The 23,169-nt window shown below is 52.9% G+C and overlaps 1 protein-coding gene across 9 annotated transcripts in view; it reads left to right on the forward strand.

The window, feature by feature from the left end:
• Sh3pxd2a (SH3 and PX domains 2A) overlaps positions 1–23,169 on the forward strand; it is a 207,992-nt gene that overhangs the window by 135,420 nt on the left and 49,403 nt on the right. For 5 of the 9 annotated variants that reach the window (XM_052184178.1, XM_052184180.1, XM_052184170.1 and 2 more), the window contains one exon: positions 19,124–19,255. In XM_052184178.1, coding sequence (XP_052040138.1) covers positions 19,124–19,255 — 132 coding nt within the window. Of the gene's footprint in view, positions 1–7,281; positions 7,389–12,930; positions 13,103–19,123; positions 19,256–23,169 lie in introns of those variants that run through there. The other 4 variants (XM_052184220.1, XM_052184210.1, XM_052184184.1 and 1 more) reach the window with 3 other exon arrangements.

Consider the following 23,169-nt stretch of genomic DNA (forward strand, 5'->3'; position numbering starts at 1 on the left):
CCTCCCCAGAGCCTGGGATCTCAGGAGAGAAGTCGAGGTAGCCTTGAGGCCTAGTGCCTGCTTGCTGAGCAGTCGCTGCGCTACCCACTTTCTCCTGCTAGGAGAGAAGAAAGCCGGACTGGAAGAGAACAGCCTGAACAGAGGCCAGTCAGAAATCTGAGTGTGCTCACTTAAAAATGCAGATTTTTTTCAGGCCCTGCCAAGGCCCTGCATGGATTCCCAAGGATTGTTTGGTTTCATTTTGAGGGCGATCTCCTGTAGTCCAAGCTGGCATTAAAGTCTCTTCATGATAGAAGCTAGTTTTGAACTCCTGATCCTCCTACCTCCACTTCCTGTATGAGCCTATACCATATACTACCTAGGAATTCCCAAGCCAAACCAGGCTTTCATGCTGGATATAGACTGATGTCCACATACAAACTTGATAGACAGTGAAGGTAGCAGGAAGGATGTCCCTGGATTGCCCATGAGCCGGGACCAGCTCTTTGAAGATGCTTGCAATTGGAGGTAACCTTCAAGGAGCTGTCAGAAAACAGGGTTGTGAACCCACTGCCCCTGAAACACTAGCCTAAGGATGGGGGCCTTGAAGATCAGTCACCTCAGGGCCCCATCTGGCCTCATCAGGAGACCGTGGTGAGACTCTGCTATAAGGCTGTGGTCCTGGAGGAGGAGACACCCAAGTTGTGGTCCAGCAAAGAAATGTTCCCCACCCGCGGTCCCCAGCCAGAAAGGGACTTGTTGCTCACTTCAGATTTCTGGCTTATAGGCCCGTGACGTTGGAGCAACATTTCCAGTGACGACGAAGCCAATGGAAAAACAAGGACTTGAGGGAAGTGCGCCTTGCTCTTTGAGTCTACACCTTCTTCTGATCTAAAGTTACTCAGCTTGGAGACAGAAATGTGCCTGTGGTGCTTGCTTGGCTCATAGCCTTGTTATAATTGGTCAGTTTCGAAATGTGAAAGCCAAGAGATCTTTCCAAAGTTTCAGGGAATTTAGAAGTTTGCAGGAAAAGCGTGCCTTTCCCTCAGTCTCTTTGCTCCCCTTGGATCTTCTTGTCACCATGTGACCCGAGCAGCTGGCATAAGGAAGGCCTGAGTCAACGTTAGGACAAGAGTCTTGCATTAAGATAGCGGGGCCATGTGAGGATCCCTTCACGTTCCCGGCTCTGAGGAGCGTTGGTTCCCTGTCATCTTATCCTTGCCTCTGCTTCTGACTGGATGTGTGGTGCCTTAGGAGGCATGTCTGTGGTCTCTGGGGCAGCTTTTCCTTCCTTGCTGGGGTCTCCCCTGCTCACCCCACATCCCTGAGAACTCCCTGAGTGTAAACAGGGTCTAAGAGAATATATAACCATTCCTACAGGAGGGTTAAAGTCCTTGTAGAGCAGAGAAGACGAAGGCCGCCTTTGTCTAAGGCCTCAGGAAAACCTTACACATATATGGATCTGCCAGGGAGGGGCGGGAAATTCTCCCTCCTGCCCCCACAGTTGCCCCTGCCCCCTACTCCACCCCACCAATCTAGTGGCTCCTAGGTCATCATCCACGTTTGATCCCAGGGTTCTGATTTTGGAGCCCATCCCCATACCCCTGTGACCCGGGCCGCCTCTCTTTAAGGCCAGTGGCCCTGGGCACAGCGGTGGCAATCTGGGAGACAGAAGATCTGTGGCATCTGAATGGATAGGAGGCAAGTTTCCAAGAACGTGCTGGTTCTGGACCTTCCCTCCCTCCACCGCCTCTCGGGCCCTGGCCATGGCTGTTTTATAGATTTGTTTGCTAAGGCAACTGAGAACCTATTCTGTGCCAGGATACATGGTCCCAGCCCTGGGGATAGCAAAAGGAACTTGAGGAGGTCTTTGTCTTCCAGGATCCACAGTTGAATGAGGGAATGAGCCAACCAGGGTGTCAATAAACACAACAGCACAAATACCTCGGGTGGGTGGGGCATAGCAATCCAGGCACAGAGATCTGCCAGGGAGGCGCTAGCCCTCCTGCCTCTAATTTACTAAGGATTTTCTTTCTTTTTCTTATTCATTTATTTTTGTTGTGCCAGGGTGTGTCACTTTTCTATGGCTGTGGCACAGACACCTATGGCAGACAGGACTGTAAGGCGACGTATAGCGCAGAGTCTATTTGGGCTGATGGTTCTGGTTCCACAGGGTTGGAGCCCATGATGGTGGACCGTAGGCATGGTGGCCGGCAGCTGAGAACTCACATCTTGACCTGTATGCAGGAGACGGGGCACCCTGGTGATGGTGGGAGGCTGTGGAGCCCTGAGCCTGTCCCTACTGAGGTCAACTCCGACAAGGCCACACCTTCTCTCCCAAACAGTTCCACCAACTAGGAACCAAGCATTCAAACATGTGATCTTCTGGGGGATCGTTTTTATTGGAACCACCACGTGGGGATTAAGTCTCATGCATGCTAAACAGGTTGTCTACCACTGAACTATATATCCCCATCCACACCCCTCCCTTTTTTAAAAAAAAAACTTTATTTTGAGTTTTGAGACATAGCCTAGGTAAGTTGTCGGGTGATGTTGCTGATAAAACACCATGACCAAAAGCAACTTGGGGAGGAAAATGTTTATTTCAGCTTCCGTGTCTCAGGCCACACTCCATCTGGGGGAGAGCAGGCACCTGAGGCAGAAACAGAAGCAGAGGGCGTGGGAGCACTGCTTCCTGGCTTACTGCCCATGCCCAGTCAGCCTGCTTCCCACACCATCCAGGACTACTGTGTAGGGGCTAGCGCCACCCACAGTGGCCTATAATCTCCCACATCAATCACCAGTCAAATATTTTCTTGACTAAGACTCTTTCCCAGATGATCCCAGCGCATGTCAAGTTCATATAAAAACCTGTCAATACACTGTCCATGAATTTGAACATTTGAGGATTGGGAGTTCAAGGCCAGGCTGAGCTCCTTAGGGAGTTTCAGGCTAGTGTGGATTACCTTGAGATACTGTTTCTAAACTTCAGGAGTGGGGCTATTTAAAAAAAAAAAAAACCCTATTACTTGGGAGACTGAGACACATGGCTCATGAATTTGAGGCTAGCCTGGGCTACACGGTACTCAGTAAGGAACCATATATATAAAGTAAACTGGGCATCTGGCTTCTCCATGTCTCCAAGTACTCTCCCTGGGGTACTGTTTCAGAGACGTGATACAGATCACCACTGGCTAATAGAAACAGTGCCTGAAGGGGAGAGAGCTTTCTCTGGTGGCCTCCTCCAGCCTCCTGGTTAGAGGACCTTGGAGGGCCCTGGATCAGTCTCTCAGAGGCATTTGTTCACACCTGTGAAAGGAGGGCAAGGATTCCGGGCTGAATTCCTGGCCATGGGACCCCACCTAGGCATCTGGCATGGTGACACGCCCCCTAGGGCTCTGCCTGTGCCCACCTCTGGGGACAAGTCTCCAGGAAGCAGAACTTCTCAGAGTTGATGAGGGAACCACACTAACCAGACAGAGAAGAGCCTTGTCCTAGCCCAGGAAAGCCTGGACAGGGCTCTAAGATGCAGTCTGTTCCCAGCGAGCCAGGAGCACTGTGACTGAGAGAGGATCTGTGACCGGATTCACTCCATTCTCCCTGCGGGTAGCTCAGCCTGCACTGAGGTCTGGAAGGGTTAACTCCAGCCCCAGCCCTCCCCAGTCCTGCAGGCAAGCTCAGCTGCTGCTTTCTGGACAAAGCTCTGTCACGTGAGAACCAGCTGTGGGGATTTCCCCAGCAGTGATGCGTGTATGCGTCCTAAGTGCACACATGCACGATTGTTTACGTGGCGTCTGTGACATCAGGGGACCTGTCTACACCCTTGCAGATCAGGGGTGGGCCAAGTCAGGAGAGGCCCAGGGCTTCTAGCAGACACCATGGGGAAAGCCGTTGGCTGAACCTGGCATCCACCAGGCATGGGAGACAAGCATGTTGCGCCTTCATAGACTCCCATTTCCTGTAACATCCATCTTGCCGCAAGGCCATTTATTATTGGTTATGGGTCCCGTGTTGTTGTTATTCTTGTTTTGAGCCCTTGGAAGGCTTTGCCATGGAGTCTTCTGGGATATTCTGAGGGACCTGTCTTTGTACTTTGGTGTCCAGGAAGGTCAAGCCTCAGAAGGCCTGCCCGTGGCTCAGGAGGGCAAGTTTGGATTAGATCAGTGGTTCTCAAGCTTCCTGAGGTTGTGACCCTTTAGTACAGTTCCTCATGCTCTGGTGACCCCCAGCCATAAAATTATTTTCATTGCTATTTCATAACTGCAATTTTACTACTGTTATGAACTGTAATATAAATATCTGATATGTGACCTCACACCCAAAGGGGTCTCAACCCACAAATTGATAATCCCTGGGCTAGATTAAGATCAGGGCCACAGGCATCAAAGGAGCTTGGGTTCCCATGAAACCAGTGGAGTGAAGACCAAAGAAGGCTCTTGATCCTTTCATCCACTAAGGTTTAACTGGACCTGAGTGTTTCCGGTATGGTGGACTCGTAGACAGGGTTAAGACAAAAGGAAATTCAGGGCTAACTGGAGACACACAACACTTTGAGTGTGTGTGATAAGATTGGAACCCAGGGCCTTTGTACATTCTAGGCAAGTGTTCTAACACTGGGATATGTATCTAGCCTAGCTTGGCATGGTTTTATTCAACACCTATTATGTGCCAAACATTTCCTAAGGTTATAGTCCTAGGAGATGTTCTGGAGATGGTTAAAATAGTGAACAATACAAGACAAAAATGGGTGAGATAGACCAATCTTAAGAAAAAATGGGTATTCCACTGTTAGCCCTGTGTCTCACCCTCTACCAAAGCTCCTGTGACAACCTCTTCTCCCTCTACCTTAGCAATCTCCTTCAAGAAAAAAAAGTAGTCTAGACAGGAAGCCATTGACAAGAACTCTTAAAAATTGTGATAGGGATGCTGAAATGTAGCTCTTCACAGTTGGTACCTTCTGGCAGGGATAGCGAAGAACCCAGCTTTCTCTAAGGGGCTGGCCGCTGGGTGTTTGGCCATGCTCCGGTGTGTATATGGGCAGTACACATTAATTACACATTGTATTTTTTTTTCTCTTTTTTGTTTTGGGGAGGTCACAAGGTAGGAGGGATGGACCTGGGAGGCCTGGGGAATGAGTGTGATCATGTGATTGGGGTGCATTATGGGAAATTTCCAAATAAGCAATGTGTTTAAAAATGGGTATCCCCAACTTCAGGTCAGACAAGAGTCCTTAGCTGGCCTCTGCAGCTTGTGAGCCCTGCTCATAGTCAAGTGCTGTTACCATGAGGCTTTTGGGCACTTCCTGATTAATCTCGCCCAGTGAGCCTCGGAGCAGAAGGACACCCTGTAGAGGTGGCCTGGATGGAATCAAGCAGGTAGACAAGGGGGCCAGGCTGCCTCAATCTAGGGGCTTCTGCAGCACACAGGATCACTCTGTGGGGTATGCACCGTGGACAAACTGTATGTGTGAACTTCTGTGCTGAGGATATCCCACAGGGCTGGATCAGCAGGAAGGCCCAGCGGTGCATGTGGACCGTGCTCACCAAATAGCTGGCAGCTGGTTCTTTGATGATCTGATAGCCAGAGTCCAGAGTGGGAGACGGGATGTTCTATTCCAGAATCGTCCTGGATGGGAACGTTCGTCCTGAGTGTGCTGCCCTTGACTCCTCCCTACAGCCCTTCCCTCCTCCCCTTTAGCTCCTGAAGGGGTAGCCAAGGGGTGGGTGGATACAGGACTATCGGCCTGAAGTGGCTGGATGACTGATTTATTGAAGTCACTGGCCCGTTTCTGAGTTGCCTCTGTGTGTGTGAGCACACACAATGCCCTAGGTAGGGGCTGCTCAAGGATGTGGGCAGAGAGCCTCGGGGAGACCTCTCAGTGAGTGGGGTGGACCACCAAGGCAGACCACCCGGTGGAGGGAGGGGCTGGGATGCTGGGATTCGCAAGTCTTGAGTTTATTTCTTCTCTGCTGCGCACAAACAGTGGGGCTCCAGGAAAGGTGAGGACCTGAGACACACCCAAGGGCTGTGGGGGGTCAAGCCGCAGCTGCTGGGAGCAGATGCTCAGGCCTGCCCACCCGCCTCCCCACTAAGGGCTCCTCTGCTGGCCCACACATCTCCCAGTGTGGCCACCTGTCTTTAAAGGCTTCTGGTCTCAGCAGTGTGCTGAAGCCCCGCCCTAAGACAGCTGAGTGGCCTCAGTGGGCACATTCTTTGAACCCACTAGGCTGGACTGATGCAAGCCCTGGCTTGGGAAACCATCCTTTCCTTGCTCCTTTAGAAGCCATGGATCGCCCCCATCTCCCCACCTGAGCGGGCGATCTGCCTGTTTTCCTTGAGCAGCTCAGGCTACAGGGTTCAGTACATTCCTACCCTAGGTTGGGCTGTCCCATGTGTACCCTGGATTCTGGGAAAGGCAGGACTCTGGGGGGAAAAGACCTTTGTAGCTGCAAGCAGAATGTGGGAATGGGACTGCTTTTTACAGAGAGGAACACAGCAGAAATAAATAAGGTCAGAGGGGAAGACTAGAAAATGATGTCTCCATTAGGATCCCTTTGTTCCCAATTCTTGGCCTGCTTGCTTGGGCTGAACTCTTACACCATCATCTGTTCCTTGCTGTGGAGCCTTGAGAAAGGACCTTAAGCACCCCCCGCCCCCCCAGCCTCTGTTTCCTTCTCTGCGGAAGGCTTATCGATTATTGTCATGATTAAGATAGAAAATGTATGTTAAATCTCCAGTACCTTACCAAACATATACCATCTTAGGTCATGTTCTGTTATAGGAACAGGATGCCTGAGACAAGGTCTCTTGGAGCCCAGAGTGGCCTTGAAACTGCTGTGTAGCTGAGGATGACCTTAGTGCCCCGCCTCTGCCTCGCTAGGGCTGGAATTACAGGGAAGGGCCATCCCACCTGGGTTTACGTGCTGCTGAGATTTGAACTTGGGGCTTCACGCACGCACGCACGCTAGGCATGCACTCTGCCAACTGAGCCATCTCTGGTAATTTATAGAGGAAGAGCTTTAGCCGGGCAGAGTGGCTCATGCCTTTAATCCTAGCATTGGGGAGGCGGAGACATGTGGATCTTTGTGAGTTTGAGACCAGTCTGGTCTACAAAGCAAGTTCCAGGACAGCCAGGGCTACACAGAGAAACCCTGTGCTGGCTGGAAAACAAAACAAAACAGGAAGAAAGAGTTTATATTTTAGTTCAAGGATCAGGAGGCGGAAGAGTCCATGGTCACATAGCTGCTTCTGCTCAACAGCAGACAGCGGCAGGGCGGGCGGGCATGTGCAGAAGGGAGGAAGGGAGGCCCCAGAGCCCATTGTGCCTGCTCCTGCTCCCCATCAACAATGAACCCAGTGGGGCTGTTGGAGCAAACGGAACCATTGTGTGTCCATGGTAGACAGCAGAGGTGTGTGTGTGTGTGTGTGTGTGTGTGTGTGTGTGAGAGAGAGAGAGTGTGTGTGAGACAGGACTGTGCTCTATTCATGAAAACAGTTACTGCTGCTGCTATCATCTAAGTCAGGGCTGGCCCCTACTGGCTAAAAAGTGGTGGCCCCATTTCCAGATGGCCTAGTCAAAAAGAGAACAGGCCTTGTGCAGAGTTGAACTGTAGCAAGGGAAGGAGGGGGAAGATTAGGATACAGCCCTTACTTAAAAGCCTGCAAGGGGTATGAACAATAGAATTCCCAAGGAGGGAGAGGCCTCTCCTGAGATCCAGAAGGAGGGAAGGGCTGGGGAGAACGGAGACTTTTCATTCCATGGGGCCTGATGGAATCTTTGGGTTGTGAAAACTGGTAAAGGCTGGCCCACCCTGGCCCCCTGAGCCTCTGGCTCCCTGTCATCCTTGGAAGTTTGGGTGATTGGCAGCCCCCTCTCATTCCTCCACCCAGGCCCGAAGCCACTCCAGGTTCATTAGTTTGGAATGTGGAACTCCAGAGAAGCGTCCTGCAGACTTGGTTTAGGACCGGATTGGGGTGTGTGGAGCTTGGCTCTGCTGTTGTTCAAGGTTAGGCTTGGGGAGGGGGGGGGGCGATGTCCTTTCCTAGCCAGACCTTGTGGGAGCTTCTGGAAGTTCAGGGGTACCTGCCTGTCATTCTTGGCTCCTTCCTCTTCATCACACCGACTTGACAGGAGCCAGGGTCAGCCTCTCAAATGTACACAGACCCAGGGTCTGGCCACACCTGCAGAGACTGGATTTTTCTCTGGGCCTAGATTCTTGCTGGCGTGGCTGGCCGCAGAGACAGTTGTGGCAAGAATGTGAGCATCACGGATGAGAGGAAGATTCTGTCTCTACACCGTCTTATCACCCTGGACCCCACAGCTTTTGCTGTTATCTCTTTCCCATCACTTCCCAGAGGCCCAGCTCCTGCTGCCTGCCTCAGAGGTTTTCCAGGCAGTGGGTCATGGGAGTGTGAAAAGGCTCTGAAGATTGGGCCTTTCCAATACTGAATTTTTCAAGGAAGAGAAGATCAGATTACTAAGTGTCCCACATCAGCTACGGTGAATGGCAGTGTAAGCCCACGCTCAGGCCTTTCTCCTCTTGCTCCCCCTCTCATCTCTGCCCCTGACGCCTTGCTCTTTTTTTTTTTTTAAACTTCATGGATATAGCAAACACCCAAGGGAACAATTTAAAGGGAGGGTGGGTTTAATTTGCTGTCACAGATGTCTGTCCATGGTCTGTCCATGGTCACTGTCATGAATCTGCAGCTCGTGGTCTGACTGCTTCTCCAGCCGGCAGCCCTATTAGGAGAGGCTGTGGAGCCGAGCTGCTGGGAGTGGCTCAACAGGAACCAGCCTTGGAAAGTTAAAGGTTGTAGTTTCAACCCTGGCTTCCTGTTTCTTGGTCCACCATGATGCGAACAGCTTATCCTCACACTGCTGCTACCCTGAACTTCCCCACGTGACAGACTGAAACCGTGGATCCAAAGGAAACTTTTTTTCTTCACCTCTTTTTCTGCCCTGCCACAGTAAGGCAAACGTAACAAATTTAGCCTCATTGTTGTGGCCTGTGGTGAGCTGTAGCATTATGGCAGTGAAGGCCCTTTGGCAGAGGCAAGGGAAGGGATACAATGTATCTACTGGGCTAGGCAGCTGGTGACCTGGTGACCTACTTCCTTCCAGGTAGGTCCCACTTCGAGGTCCAAGGCCTCAGGATCCAGTTACTTCTTTGGGTTACTTCATCAGCTATCAACTAGACCTATAATCCAGAAACTTGTGGGAGATGTTTCATATTCAAATATAATGCTGTCTTCAAAGCTGTCTACTTTTAGGGGCTTGGTTTTCCAGAAATGACTTTTTTTTTTTTTTTTTTTTTTGTGGAAAGACTGCCTTTTCCCAGTACTCATTTAATTTCATGTGTTATGGCAAGTACCAGGTTTCTGCCAGGAAAGTCTAGGACATCAGACAACCTCCATAGAGATCAGTAGGTCTGAATGCTGTGGTTGGCAGGTGTTGAGTATTGAGGCCCAGAGAATTAAGCCCTTTGCCCAAGAGCTACCTCTCAGCAAGGCCAGGCATGCAGATTACCAATCCCATATCTCTCGTGCTGCAGCAGCCTGCATCCGTTTCTGCAGAACTCTGACTTCTTAGTCAGTAGAGGGGGCGGTGGTAATGCAGCAGTTGGTTTGTGTTGGTCACAGCTGTTTCTTGGCTGGGCCTGCCTCCTGCCCGAGCCAGCAGCAGCCCTGTGTGCCTGTTGGCCGGAGGGCCTGTGTGTGTGAGCCAGAGGCTCTCCTCTGTTCATCAGAACGAGGTGGAAGGGGTCCTTTCCACCCCGCAGAGAGCTTGCCGGGAGCTTGCCGAGGCCGGCTGGATTTACTCTTCACATCCAGGGACTGGACCCCTTTGAAAAAGACAGGCTTGTTTCTAGTCTATTCTGTTTTCCAAGACAGAGAAGAAAATGCCTGCTTCTGGGGGCTGAAGCAAAGTAGGCCTGAGCTCAGGTGTCTGCCCTCTGGCCACATCTGGTCTACCTTGTGCTTCTGTGAATAAAACTATTGGAAGATGTCCCAGTCACTGCTTTTTAGTATAATCACCGGATTATTTATTTATTATCTATTTAGTGTGTGCGCGTGTTTCACTGGAGATTGATCTTAGGTCCTCAAGCATGCTAGGCAAACACTTTACCCTTGAAGTACACACGTCCAGCCCTCTTTATATTTTGACACAGAATCAAAGTGGCCCACACAGGCTTTGAACTTCTGGTCTCCTGCCATCACCTCCCAAGTGCTGGGATTTGCGAGTTTTCACCTCGTCCAGCTCTCTTTCACTAGAATGGTAGAACTGAGTGATCTTCCCAGAATCCATCTGGCCCCAATGCCTAAGATAAATCCCACCCCCACCCCGGCCCTTGGCCTAACAGAATAATTCTTCCTGGACTGTTTGCACCCAGGCACAATGCCTTTCTGTGGCACACTGGAAGAGATTTTCCTTTCTCAAAATACTTCCTCATGAGGAACCCAAAGAGAAGCACTAAGGGAGACGGGGAGCAATATGTGGACACAGGCAGGTCAGTTCCCCACCCCCACCCCACTCTGCTCAGCCCTCTTGGTCTGCAGCTACTTAGAGTCTTGGTGGTCTTCAGCATGTCTGCCTTGTCTCAGCTCCAGTTCTGTTCATTTCTAATCCTAAGGGACCCACTCTGAGCGCAATGGTGGGCAGTATCTCAGGCTAGATGCAGGGGTTTCTTGGTGCATGTAGCACGTTACCGTTCAGTCAGCATCCCTGCATCCCGGGTCCACGACTTCCTGGTGCCCTCCTTGCTGAATGAGAAGGTGAGATCCAGGCTCATGCTAGCTTCGCTGTGGAAAGTGTTGCCGGCACCGTGGTTAGCCTTTAGTAAGCACGGTCGATAGGCTGGATGTTGCCTACTGCTGTCATCCAGTAGCCAAGAAGGTGACTGTGTCCTGAATTTTACAAGTTTAAGGCTAGGCTTTGAGGGACTGGGGTGCCAGCTCAGTGCTTAAGAGCACTGACTGCTCTTCCACAGAGTTTGGCTCCCAAGCACCCTTCTGGTGGCTCACAGCCATTTGTAAATCCCGTTTTAGGAGCTCCTGTATCTCTTCTGGCCTCCGGGGCACCAGGCATGCAAGTGATGCCCATACATGTACAAGCAGATCACTGCATACATAGACTAAAATAAAAACAAAGTTATGGAAAAGACATTTATTTTAGAAAGAAGCAATAGGTTCCAAAAGATTAAGTAAACTTCCCTAATGGGTGGAGCCTGGAAAGAGGTGGAGCCTAGAAGGGGCTGGGCTTGCATCTCTACCCAGGTCACAGAATGCAGAGACCTCTCTAACCTCTCCACAAACTCACTCTTGGGTTTACAGTAAAAATTGAAATATGTTTCCAAGTTCTGGGGGATAAGGGGAGACAGATTTACTGAGCAGGCATGGTGGCATCAAACTCTGGTTACCTCATCTGTGTGCCTGTAAAAGATGGGTGTCATATTAGCTGTGTTGAGTTACTTGATCTCTTTGCTTCAGTGTATCTGCAAAATGGAGGGATAATAGTCTTGAACAGTAACTGAATAGCCCTTATGTGCCATGTACAGAGCAAAGCTTGGTAGACCACAGATGCCGGACCAATGTTGGCTGCTGTTATGTTCTGTGACGAGGGAGGTCTGCAGGTTCCCCACGACTCCGGGGCCAGTGCTAGGCGGCCCTGCTAGGGTTTGCCCTGCACACATGCATCCCAGCCTTGTGACCATCTCCTGCAGTCAGTGCTCTGCATCTTGTGAATGTCTCCTGCAGCAGGGCTCTGCCCCAGACATGGTTCCACTCTATCTCCTCCCCGTTTGAGAACTATCTCCCTAACAGTGTGAGGCCAGCGGTATGTGCCAACCTCCTGAGTCTGTCATGGGACTAAATGGTCCATTAGGGGCAGATAGTGCCTGTGGTGGCCGCTGCTGTTTGTGGTGACTTTTGAGCCTATGAGGGTGCTTGCTATGCAGCTCGAGTTTGATCCCTGGAACTCACATAAAGTGAGAAGGGATGACCAACTCACTAAAGTTGTCCCTGTGTCATGCACACCCAACTCGTACACGCGCACACACACTATAAACATTAGAAACACGTTAGAAATGTTTCCTGCGGTGAACAGGTGAGGAGCTTTGTACACGATCACAGATCTCAGTGCTGAGGGCATACCACTCCGTCCGAGCCCGTGATGACGTGTTCCTCTCTCAGTTCAATTTTATCCTCACTCTTGGCAAGAGACAACATAATCACGTTTCCCAGATGAGGAAACTGAGGCACAGCCAGGATACCCTTGTCTGAGCCTGGGACACAGTCCTTAGCTCCTGGCCTCTAGCTCCTAGGTCCAGGGCTGTATAGCCATGGTTCTCGACCTGTGGATAGCAACCCCGCTGCCATTTTGATGTTTCCCAGGGGTTGCCTAAGACCATTGGAAAACTCAGATATTTACATTACAGTTCATGACAGGGGCAAAATTGCAGTTATGAAGCAGCAACGAAAATAAATTTATGGTGTGTGTGTTTGGGGGGGCGGTCACCACAGCCTGAGGAACTGTATTAAAGGGTCATAGCACTAGGAAGGTTGAGAACCACTGCTTGAGGGCTCTTGTCTCCTCCCTTGGGTGCAGCTGTGGCAAGAACTGAGCAAGATTTCAAGGCCTAGTACATGCGGTACGTACTTGAAAACTACCCTGACATTTGAAGTCCTGGGTCTGGTCTGCTGAGCCTGCTGGCCTCTGACAATCGGTGGAGCCACCAGGCCCCACGGGACCAGCCTCCCACATGCCTACAGAGGCAGAGCCTGGCTGGCTTCTCCAGCCCACACTAAAGCCGAATCGCATTGCTGGGAGGGCCTAGGTCAGGAGTCTGCTTCAGAGGATCCTGTGTCTCACAGACACCTCATTATCCCAGCCAGCCTCTGTAATCACTCAGGCCTACGCCCAGCAGTCATCCCAGGCCAGGAAATCATTCCTTCCCCTCCCCCGCCTTCCGCCGGGGCGCCCTGAACCTCCAGTGTCTGCAGCCGCGGCGATTCCGTGGCTCTCCTGCCTGCCTAACGGTTTTCTCTCCTGCTTCTTCTTGCTCTCTCGGGGACTTGGAAGTGTGGTTATCCAGCTGGGCTGAGTCTCCCAAGAAGGACGTGACAGGTACCGCCTTGCGTGCATGTGTGTGAACATGTGTGTCCCAGCATGTGTACTGAGTTGCTGGTGCCTGCAGGCTTCCGTGGACTGCTTCCCTTGGTCTGCATGCAGGGCTTGTCTCCCCACTCCCCCACCCCTACCTCGTCTGCAGGGAGAACCCTTTACAGTCCTCAGATGACTGTGGATCCTGGTAGAGTGGTGACCAAGTATCAGAGCGAGTGAGTGTGTGCTGGCCCAGTGCCTGCGGGTTTGAATCCCGGCTCGGCCATGCCCTGCCTGTGCTGCCCTGGGTGAGTTGCACAACCTTCCCGAAGGCACGTAATGCCACCTCTGTGCATTGCTGTGCTAGGGTGAGCATGGGCTGCTGTCATCTTTGACCTTACCACATTGACCTTCCCAGGAGAGCAGCCAAAGACAGCCAACTCTAACCTGAGGCAGTCGGTCCCTGATAACCAAACCTTCCAGAGATCTCTCTGGGGAGCCAGAGACCCGGAGTGCAGGAGGGCCCTTCCCGTGAGTGTGACGGGTTGGACCACAGCCCCCATTTCCCAGTAGTCCAGAACTTGGAATTGCCCCAAGGCCTTCAGCTGCCCCATGAGGTGCCCAGGAGCTTAGCCTGGATCTGGTCCATCTGGGTGTGGAGAGTCAGTTTAGCCTTGTGGCAGAACAGCGGGGCTGTAGTGCTTGGGATCGATGGAGGAAGGAGGGTGGCGTTTCAAGGAGGGCCTTCAAGAGGTGCCTTCCCTTTGAAGAACAAACTCAGGCTGAGGGGTGGGGAGGTATGGTAGAGGATTAGGGTAAGAAGGGGTCTTGGGCCACCTCCCATCGCTGCTGTTGGCAGAAGCCACTGCCTATCAATCTGGAAGAGAGGCCAGGAGAGAAGGCAGTGGGGGAGGACCCCTTCCCTCGCTCCTGGTTGTCCTATAGTGTTCCCTATCGCGCTGGCCTGGGCCTGAGCTAACCACTGGGCTCCTGTCCCTCTTTCCCCTGATGCCAGCAAGGCAGCATGCACTTGGCCCACAGGGATGCATTCTATTCACCAAACATATAGCTGAGAGGCCATCAGGCCCCGGGGCAGCCTGGGAGGAAGCGGCTGTGAGGGACCGTTGGGTCTTGGTGGGATGCCCAGGGTTGGGAGTGTTATGGAGAACCTGTGGCAGAGTTCCCATAAGGCCTGGTTTCTCAAGATGAGTACAACTCTCTGGAACCAGAGGTACCCCCCCCCCCCCCAGTCCCCACCCTATAGTGGCAGGGACAGCCAACTGAGTCCAAGGCTATAGCTTCCCAGCCTTGGTTGGCCTTCTGGAAGGTTGGGAGAATTCTCTCAGAGGACTCAGAGGTGACGGGCTGATGCCAGCCATCCCAACGGGCAGGGGTCCTGGGGCTGCTTGGCCTGGCACCCAGCTCAGAGAGGCCTGGGAGGCTCTGAGCTGGCTCTCTGCATCTGGTAGGCGCATGCCTGCCTGGAGGTGGGTCTAGGAGAGGCATATTTGCAGAGAAGTATCTTTAACCCTCTCCCCCCTCCTGGTGCTGTGGCTTTTTCCATGAGCTGCCTCTGGTAGTGAGGTCTTTGGTTCCTCCCAACTCTCCCATAGCCTCTGCTCTCTAAGCAGCTGTTTGTACTTTACACAGGGCTTTAGCCCTGTAACTTCAGTGCATTCGTAGACCAGCCCTGTGAGGTTCTGTTCCTGTTTACAGATAAAGCTAAGCTCAGCAAGGGTAAGTGTCCTCCCCCAGGTCACAGAGCAAGCAAGGGCAGGGCAGGACTGCACTCCAGAGCCCCTGACAGTGATGCTAAGCTTGTGTCCAGGAATGTAGGGTAATGGTCGTGTCTGGGTCATGTCCTGTGGCACCGGGTCAGAGGTGACTCGTCTGAAGCACTGGGTCCGACTGGAGCCATTCCCACCCAAAAGCCCAGGAGAGAACAAGAGACGCTATCCCTGGCGCCCTAAGGGAGCTTCCTGAAAGGCAGAGGTGCTTAGGGAGAATTGAGATGGGAAACCGTGCAGGGCGGGAGTCAGGCTTACAGGAAAGGCTCAGGGAGAATGTACGCGGGGACCTCATGGTGCTCGGTACACGTGCTGAATAATGAATGTCACCAGGAATGGTGGAGGAGCATCAGAGCACCAATCACAAGAAAGACTGGGCTTGAATTTGCCCCTTTAGTCAGGAGGAGCCATTGAGGGTGTGGGAGCCAGGAAATGACTTGGCAGAGGCTTGGTTTAGAAGCTGAAGTTGACAACCAAACCCCCAAATTTCTATTCAGATGGTAATCGGAGGAATACCGGTGCTGAGGCAGGGCTAGGGTAGAGACCCTTAGGTAGGCACAGCCAAGGACTCTAACAAAGTGAAAGGGTCCGCCTCTGTGCAAAGGCCCATTCTAACACAGGAGAGGCAGTGCTTTCTAGAAGCGCCCACCCCTCTGAGCGGAGCCAAAACCTCATCTGAGCACAGGGGCTCCCCCCCCCCCTTCAGGCAGACGCCTCCAGATCCCAATTTTCCAGGCCTTGCCTGCCTTGGAGGGGATCCAGAGCTGCTGCTACAGATGACATCACCGCCCACCACCAAGCCTTTTCTCATCTGGATACCTCTGCACTTAGTGCCCGCCACCGCCGCTGCGCAACGACACCCCAAGAGGTAGATGTCAGAGAGGAAAGCTGGGAGCCTGTGTGCACTGGGGGGTGAAAAGGAGAGAGAGGAGGAGAGAGAACCCCACAGCTGTCTCCGGAGAAGGTTGACACTCGTCTGCCCATGTGACCCTGGAGAAAGTTCTCTTCGCTTTACCTTCCCAAGTCCCAGAATGCTATGCTAGCCCAGCCATCAGAGGATCCAGCCAGTTTTCCACACAGACTTCAGACAAGGGCTGTGGGTGTGTAGATTTTCCTCTGCTTTGAAATCTTGCCCCCAAAATTTTTTTTGGCTTGGATTCAAATGATGTGTCCCCTCGCTGTCACCTCATCTTTGTCCTCACATCCCTGTCCACCGTCTGGCTGCGATCCCAGAGCTGCTTGTTTCTCATTGCCTCAACCTTTCCTCCCTTTCCCCCTTCTTGTCCGGTCATTTATTGTCCCCGTTTGGGAGCTAAGGCCCTTCCTGCTTCACCCAGACACACACACAATGCCATGGCATCTGTCTGGAAATACACCTGTTACACACTCAGTGCCTACCTCTAATGGATGTCCTGGCTAGTCACCAGAGGTGACGGCGTGGGTCTGTAAGAATTCCAACCCTCCCCCATCCCCACCTCTGTGGCCACCTGGGTATCAGGTGTCTGGGGATGCAGGTGGGGCAGGGTCCTTCCTAGAGACTACTTGTCGGTGGCACCTGTAGGCCACCCGTGCCGCAGGAGTTAAGACTGTGCTCAGTGTCGCGGACTTGGGTACCTTTCCAGCTGAGGAAACTGCTTCCCCTCGTGACATTCAGGTCACACACATGTGACACGAGGCTGTGTGGAGCCTGCTGTGGAAGGTTGCTGTGAGAACTGAGCTGGAGTTGGGTGCTGAGTGTGGATTGACACCAAGAGGCCCCATGTGGACTTGGCATATCCTCAGTGACACTGTGGGGACTTGGAAGCTCTCAACCTGCTGCAGAACTGCCGCCGGCCCGCACGCCCCCATTCGGATCTTGTATTCTCATGCAATTTTTTTTCACGCTTAAGGTCCTCTCAGTGTCTGGCCGATTGTGGGTTTGTGCTACACTTGCACTGACAAGGACTTATGTCCCTCAGGGCACAGTCGAGGGGGTGATGGGGGTGGGGTGGGGTGGTGTTTGTCAGCCCAGTGCTCAGTTGTTGCTGGCTGATGCAGAAGCTGCCAACTTGTGAGTACAAAGGCTGGGCTGCCCTCCTGCCCAGCTGTTGGTTGTGCCTCTGCCCGGAATACAATTCTGCAGGGGCTGCCTGGGGGCTTGCCTGTGTGCACTCATGGGCACACCTCAGCGTCTGAGTCTCCAAAGGGCCCGTTCTGGGGCTGTAAAGCCCACAATATGTGGGAGAAGAGTATCAGGTCCATGGGTTTCTTTCCCTTCCCAGGAGAGCCTCTTCTCTAGGCATAGACCCTGACAGACCCTGCTTCACAAAGGACACGGGGCTAAATGGTGCATATGAACCATGGGACAGGATGGGATGGGCAAAGCGATGCATGCTGAGGCCCCACCCTTTAAAGCTGGACTTGAGTTTGGGGATTTAAAAAGCTCCTGTGACGCTTCTAAGCAAAGGGTCATTGTGTCAGAAGGACACAATGTGTGTGGAAACAGGTCAGAGTTCTGTGATTAGAAGAGAGGTGGCTTGAGCCTTTGAAAAGACTGAGTGTTTCGGCTGACTCTGTATGAGCTGTGGGAACTGCATGAGTCTCTTGAGCTCCTCTGAGTCTCTCATTAATTTATTAATTTATGAGTGAAACGGGAAGAGAAAAGGGCTGTCTCGAGGTGGACTGAAGCCACACATACCTGCCTGGCATGTGAGTCAGACTCAGTCATGCAGAGGGAGAGGTGTGTCTGAGGGGTGGGGCACCACAAGAGACTAGAAACACTGGGCCATTTCTGTGGCCACACTAGTGATGTTAAGCCCCAGCCTGCAGAGCATTAGTAGAGATTTGCATTTGTTTCGGTTCTGAGACAGGTTTCTTGACTGGCAACCCCGGGCTGACATTGAACTCTGATCCTCCTGCCTCAGCCTCTAGTGTGGGGATTACAAGCTGACTGACAAATATATGGTTGTAAGAAATGTACCAGGAATTGCCTTGGGGTGGTGGTGCGGGGAGCGGCTGGGAAGGCTTCCTGAAAGAGGTGATTAGTCATTTTCTGGCTTGTGGATTTGTATAAGGCTAGCAAGGCATACTGTCTTTGGGAGTGTGCACAGTAACAGTTGAAGAGCAGAAAAGACTTGACTCTAGCTGTATACCCTTTAAGCTGAGACCGGCACCCAGCCAGTCCATTTGCCAGCCTGGTGCTTGTTTAATGTCACACTGACACAGTGGCCAAACAGGACAAAGAACTGCCTTGCTCCCGGAAGTAGGGCTCGCTGGCCCTCTCTGATACACTCCAGCCTTTGACTCTGAGGCTTTTAAAACTGCCCAGCACTTAAAGAGGAGGGGAACCAGGCAGCCTCTGCTGGTTGAGATGGCAGAGAGACCCAGGAAGGCTCCTCGGGAAAGCCTAAGCCTGCTGTCTGCCTGGCCCTTGCAGAGCCAGGAGGACCGGAATGGATAACTGGAGGGAAAGTTGGGGTGGGGAGGGGCGTGAGGCTCAAGCCAGCACTGGCGCTGGGACTTTCTTCTTGGGTTTCAAGTAAACAGTCTGGGCCCTCCTCCCATCCCCTGCCCCCACCCCCAGCTCCTCCTTCGACGGGTCTCATGTGTTTCTATTTAAGGGTTGCGAGTGAGCCCTAGTGATTGGCGGCCTCAAAGCCTCTTGACTCTCTGCTGGACCTAGGCTGTGGAGAAGTTCTCTCCCTCTCCCTCTCCCTCCCGAGGGGAGCCCTGCTGCCTTTTCTCTCTGAGTTTACAGGCTTGGGGTAGAGGCAGCCAGCCTCCTGGACCTCCCACTCCCCTCTCTTCTTTCTCTCCCCTGTGCTCTGGCCTCAGCCCTCATGGGCCGCCCACTGTGCTCCCGTGGCCCTCCTCTTAAACCCCAGCCAGCCCCAGAGTCTGGAGAGATGGGAGGCCCGAGGCCTCTCTGCAGACTCCCCCATGCCGGCCTGTGACTAACTCTTCACACGCAGCAGCAGACTTTTCCCTCATTTCCCTTGGCTTCCGTCTCTGCCTGTCTCTGCCTCTCTCCACCCCCTTCTCCTCCCCTGCCCCCTGGCTCCCCATGTCCCCCGGTCCCCGCGGTGCAGCGGGCCGGTGTGGGGCCTTGCTATATGGCCTGTCCTTGGGGCCCAGCAAGCTGCGAGCCCTGGCTACGGGCTGCTCCGCGGTGCAGAGCTGGCGACCGAGCAGCCTCCCTCGAGGGCGATGGACAGAGGGCGCCCCGGCCGCGGGGCTACAGCCGGCCGCTGGCTCACCGCGTGCTTTCTGCCCTCGCCAGGTGCCGACACCAACGCCGAGCCCATGATCCTGGAACAGTACGTGGTGGTGTCCAACTATAAGAAACAGGAGAACTCGGAGCTGAGCCTCCAGGCCGGGGAGGTGGTAGATGTCATCGAGAAGAACGAAAGCGGTGAGTTGCCTGGCCTTTGGCTGTCCAGTCCTGGTTCCAGCCTGGCTCCTGGGCCCGGCTGGGTTTTTGTTCCTCTCCCCCTCCCCCCACCTCCGCAGCTATACGTTATTTCCATCTGGTAGGGAGAGGGCCCGAGGAGTCTGAAGTTCCCCTGTTGGTTTGGGCGGCAGGCCAGCAGTTTGCCTGGTGGTGGAAGAATGTCTCCCTGGCTTGAGGCTAATTAGCTGGCTTGTGCTAATGCAAGGCCAAGGTGACAGGGAAGCATCCGGTCCTTATTCAGGGACTGGACCCCGTGCCATCCGAGGGCCCAGAGGAGATGGTAGCTTTAGCTCCGGGGTGCCCAATGACAGCTTTCCCCGTTGAGCTGTCTTTCTGCCATCCAGGATCCAGGCAGGAGTGGGAGGACCCAGCCAGCTGGTGGAGAGGGCAGGCATGACATCACAATGGGTCTCAGAGTCCCCAGACCCCTAGTAAGATGTCTGAGGAAGGGCCAGGCCCTGTGGGAGGTTGGCTAGTGTCTGGGCAGTGAGCTTGACTGCCTCCTGCCGAGCTGGAAAGCCACCAGGACTCGGGAAGAGGGCCCAGGCACTGGGCGAAGCCAGGTCCTGGAGGGGTCCTGTAGCAGGGCCACTTTGCCATTGAGAGCTGACAGAGACCATGCCTGTGGCTTGCCAGGATTTGCTAGCTCCAGGGTTTTTGCAGAATGGACCAAATTCCCTTGATGCCCTTGGCAAGAAAAGGCACACTCAGCAGATGGCGAAGAGTCTGTCAGTCCGTGTGGCAGGGAGGACCAGAGGGTCCTTGAAACCACAGCATCCTCTCTGCTTGCTGGGTGGCACCTGAATGGGTTTGGGGTCTTATTTCAGTTTCAGTGTCGGTTTGCTGGGGGCAGGCCCTGTATATAGGTGTACCCTGAGGTGGCATTTGTGGACACTTCAAGAGGGAGGCCTGTCTTTGTTCCCTTCTAATATTTTAAAAGGAATACAATCCAAAGGGTCACTGTAGACAGAATGACTAAGGCACAGAGAGCTGGAGCAGAAACAAGTCTCGTGAGGTCAGAAACTGCCCTGGAACGATAGTGCCTCTGGTCAGCTGCAGAGACCCTAAAGAAATCTCAGTGGACAGCACAGGGCTGGACTCACCCTCCTGAGGCTGGTATCGTCAAAGTCCATTCCTCTCCCAGAGAAGCCAGGCTCTGCCCTTGTGCCTAGGTGGTTGGCAGTGATGCTGCACACGTGACAGAATGTGACCTGGTGTCAGATCTTGATTCCAGGTGAACACCCCCACACTGTTCCCTTCCTGTGGAACTTGACGGTATGGGACTCTCGGCCCCAATTCCCTGATCTGTAAGGAAGATGACATTGCCTTGGGGGTTGGCTGTGTCCCGAGTCTCTGAGGCCTCCTGAGGGATCTCTCAGGACGGAAGGGCTACAGGGGAGGGAAGGATTGTTCACTTGGGAGGTTGCTCCTAGGAAAAGCCGGAGCTTACTTTTGAATGCAAGGTCAGTTCTTTCAAGAAGTTCTTCCTTGGGGACGCTCCTGCTGCCACATGTGCCCTGTCAGGCCACCACTGCTGTGTGACGCTGAGTAGCAGGAAGCGGTGAGCCTTTGGGGTCAGTCAGCCATTGGCCAGGATGATAGAAGAGTCCTGCTACGTGGTTCCAAGAGACCAGGCTGAGTGTGGCGGCACATGCCTTTAATCTTAGCATTCAGGAGGCAGAGGCAGACAGTGTGATTCTGAGACTAGCCAGGTCTATAGAGTGAGTTTGAGGCCATCTGAGGCTCAATAGTGAGGCCTTGTCTCAAAAAACAACAACAAAGTCCCCAGGGATTGATTCATTTTCCGTTTCCCTTCCCATTCTGTATCTATAACCCATGGACTCTTGCCTGGGGTGAAAGAAGAACTCAGGGAAGGTGGTGTGAGTCTGTGTTAGAAACAGTGTGGGGACACCCGCTTTCCTGCTTGCCCTGTCATCTGAGCAGCACAGTCTGGCAGAGACTGCGTCAGAGAGCTGCTGTGCTTAGATTCTAGCTACTACCAATAGGTGGGTAACTTCACAATCCTTCGTTTCTCTGGGCCTTACCTATTTCTTCTGTAAGAGGAGGATAACCTCGTGGCTGCTTGGAAGTAGAGGCCAGAACAAACAGGACCCCTGAGCCCTACCTTGTGTCTGAACTGCTGGGGGACTCGGCAGGGCCCTAGGTGTCAGATGGAGAGAGAGCCTTATTATCTGTGGCTTTTCTACTGTTCTGATGGTTTGTGGAGATAGCTATGTGTGTTTGAATAAGGATCTGGAGTACTGTGGCTGTCTGTCTGTCATCTGTCTGTCCATCAAAACCAGGGTGGCTTGGATGTACATCCAGGTTAACAAGAGAGGGTAGAGGAGAGAAAGTTAGATGGCCAGGCTTCAGATCCTGGTAAGTGATTCTCTGACAGGGAAGTTAGAGGCTGGGTTGTGGGGATTGTAGACGAGGCGTGTGCATCCTGTGAGCTGGTTTTGGAAGGAGTGGTGGGTGAGGCTTCTGAGCTCTGGAACAAAGACCCAGTTGTGACGCCTTTGACCTGGGACATGGTGAGCGAGCATGTTTCGACATCTCCACCGGTGTTGTTGGGCAGCAGCCCCCGTGACTACCTCCCCCAGGCCTCCCGTTAGGTGCAGGCCTCTGCCTGTGCGTTCTTTCACTTAGCTGGGCGTTGCTCAAATGGAGGGTGCATGGAGATACACGGCCACCTCCGGCTCTGCCTGTTTGTCAGAGGTCCTCTGTGACCCGAACTCCAGCCACAAGGTATTATGGGATCTGGATATGCCAGCACCGTGTGTGACTGTCATCCATCTAAGGTGGTCTGTCTGGAAGGTCAGGGCCAGGCCCCAGGCTCCAGACTGAATAAGACAATTCTACTAGTATCATGGAATAATCCCCTGTGGTAGGAGGCTTTAACCATTCTGTAACTAAAGTAACAGGCAAAGAGTGTAGGTGATTCTTAGAATCCAAAAGCTGAGCTCTCCTCCTCCAAAAAAGGCCCTGGGGAAGGCCAAGAATTCACTGCTCTTGAGCGCAGAGTGGGTATCCTGTGTTGGCGATACGTGGATTAGAGACTTGAACTGGTCAAGATGATCAGAGGTCTCCCTGGAGCATCCTTGACTAAAGATGTTGCTCAGATCCCACTGGCATGCTGTTCTCAGGTAGTGGGGTAGTAGTGATTTAATTGACCCTTTGAACTTGGAGGCAGGCATCAGTTGAGAAGATCTCAAGAAGGTGATGTGGGGCTGGAGTGATAGCTTAGCGGCTGAGAGCACTGGCTGCTCTACCAGAGGTCCTGAGTTCAATTCCCAGCAACCACATGGTGGCTCATGACCATCTCTAACGGAATCCAATGCCCTCTTCTGGCATGTCTGAAGATAGCTACAGTGTACTCATATAAATAGAATAAGTAAGTCTTTTTTATTTTATTTATTTATTTATTTTGGTGCTTTTCGAGACAGGGTTTCTCTGTGTAGCCCTGGCTGTCCTGGAACTCACTCTGTAGACCAGGCTGGCCTCGAACTCAGATCCGCCTGCCTCTGCCTCCCAAGTGCTGGGGTTAAAGGTGTGCACCACCACCGCCCAGCATAAGTCTTTTTTAAAAGAGGAGGAGGAGGAAGAGGAGGAGGAGGAGAAGGTGATGTGTACCCATGCTGAAGATGACCCTCCCCAAGGATCACATACATGGGCAGAAGCCACAGTACCTTTTTTGCTCAAACAGAAAGAGGAAGACTGTTCTCCTCCAGCCAGTTGGATCTCACAGAGTGGCTTTGGTAGCTTGACCATCCTGCGGGCCATGGCGGGGCCTGCAGCAGCCACTGGTTTTTTTGTGGAAACCCCTTGACCCTTCAGCCTTTGGTACCCGAGACGTCTCCTTGGAGGACATCCTT

This window comes from Apodemus sylvaticus, chromosome 1 (genome assembly GCF_947179515.1).
Source record: "Apodemus sylvaticus chromosome 1, mApoSyl1.1, whole genome shotgun sequence".
NCBI lineage: Eukaryota > Metazoa > Chordata > Mammalia > Rodentia > Muridae > Apodemus > Apodemus sylvaticus.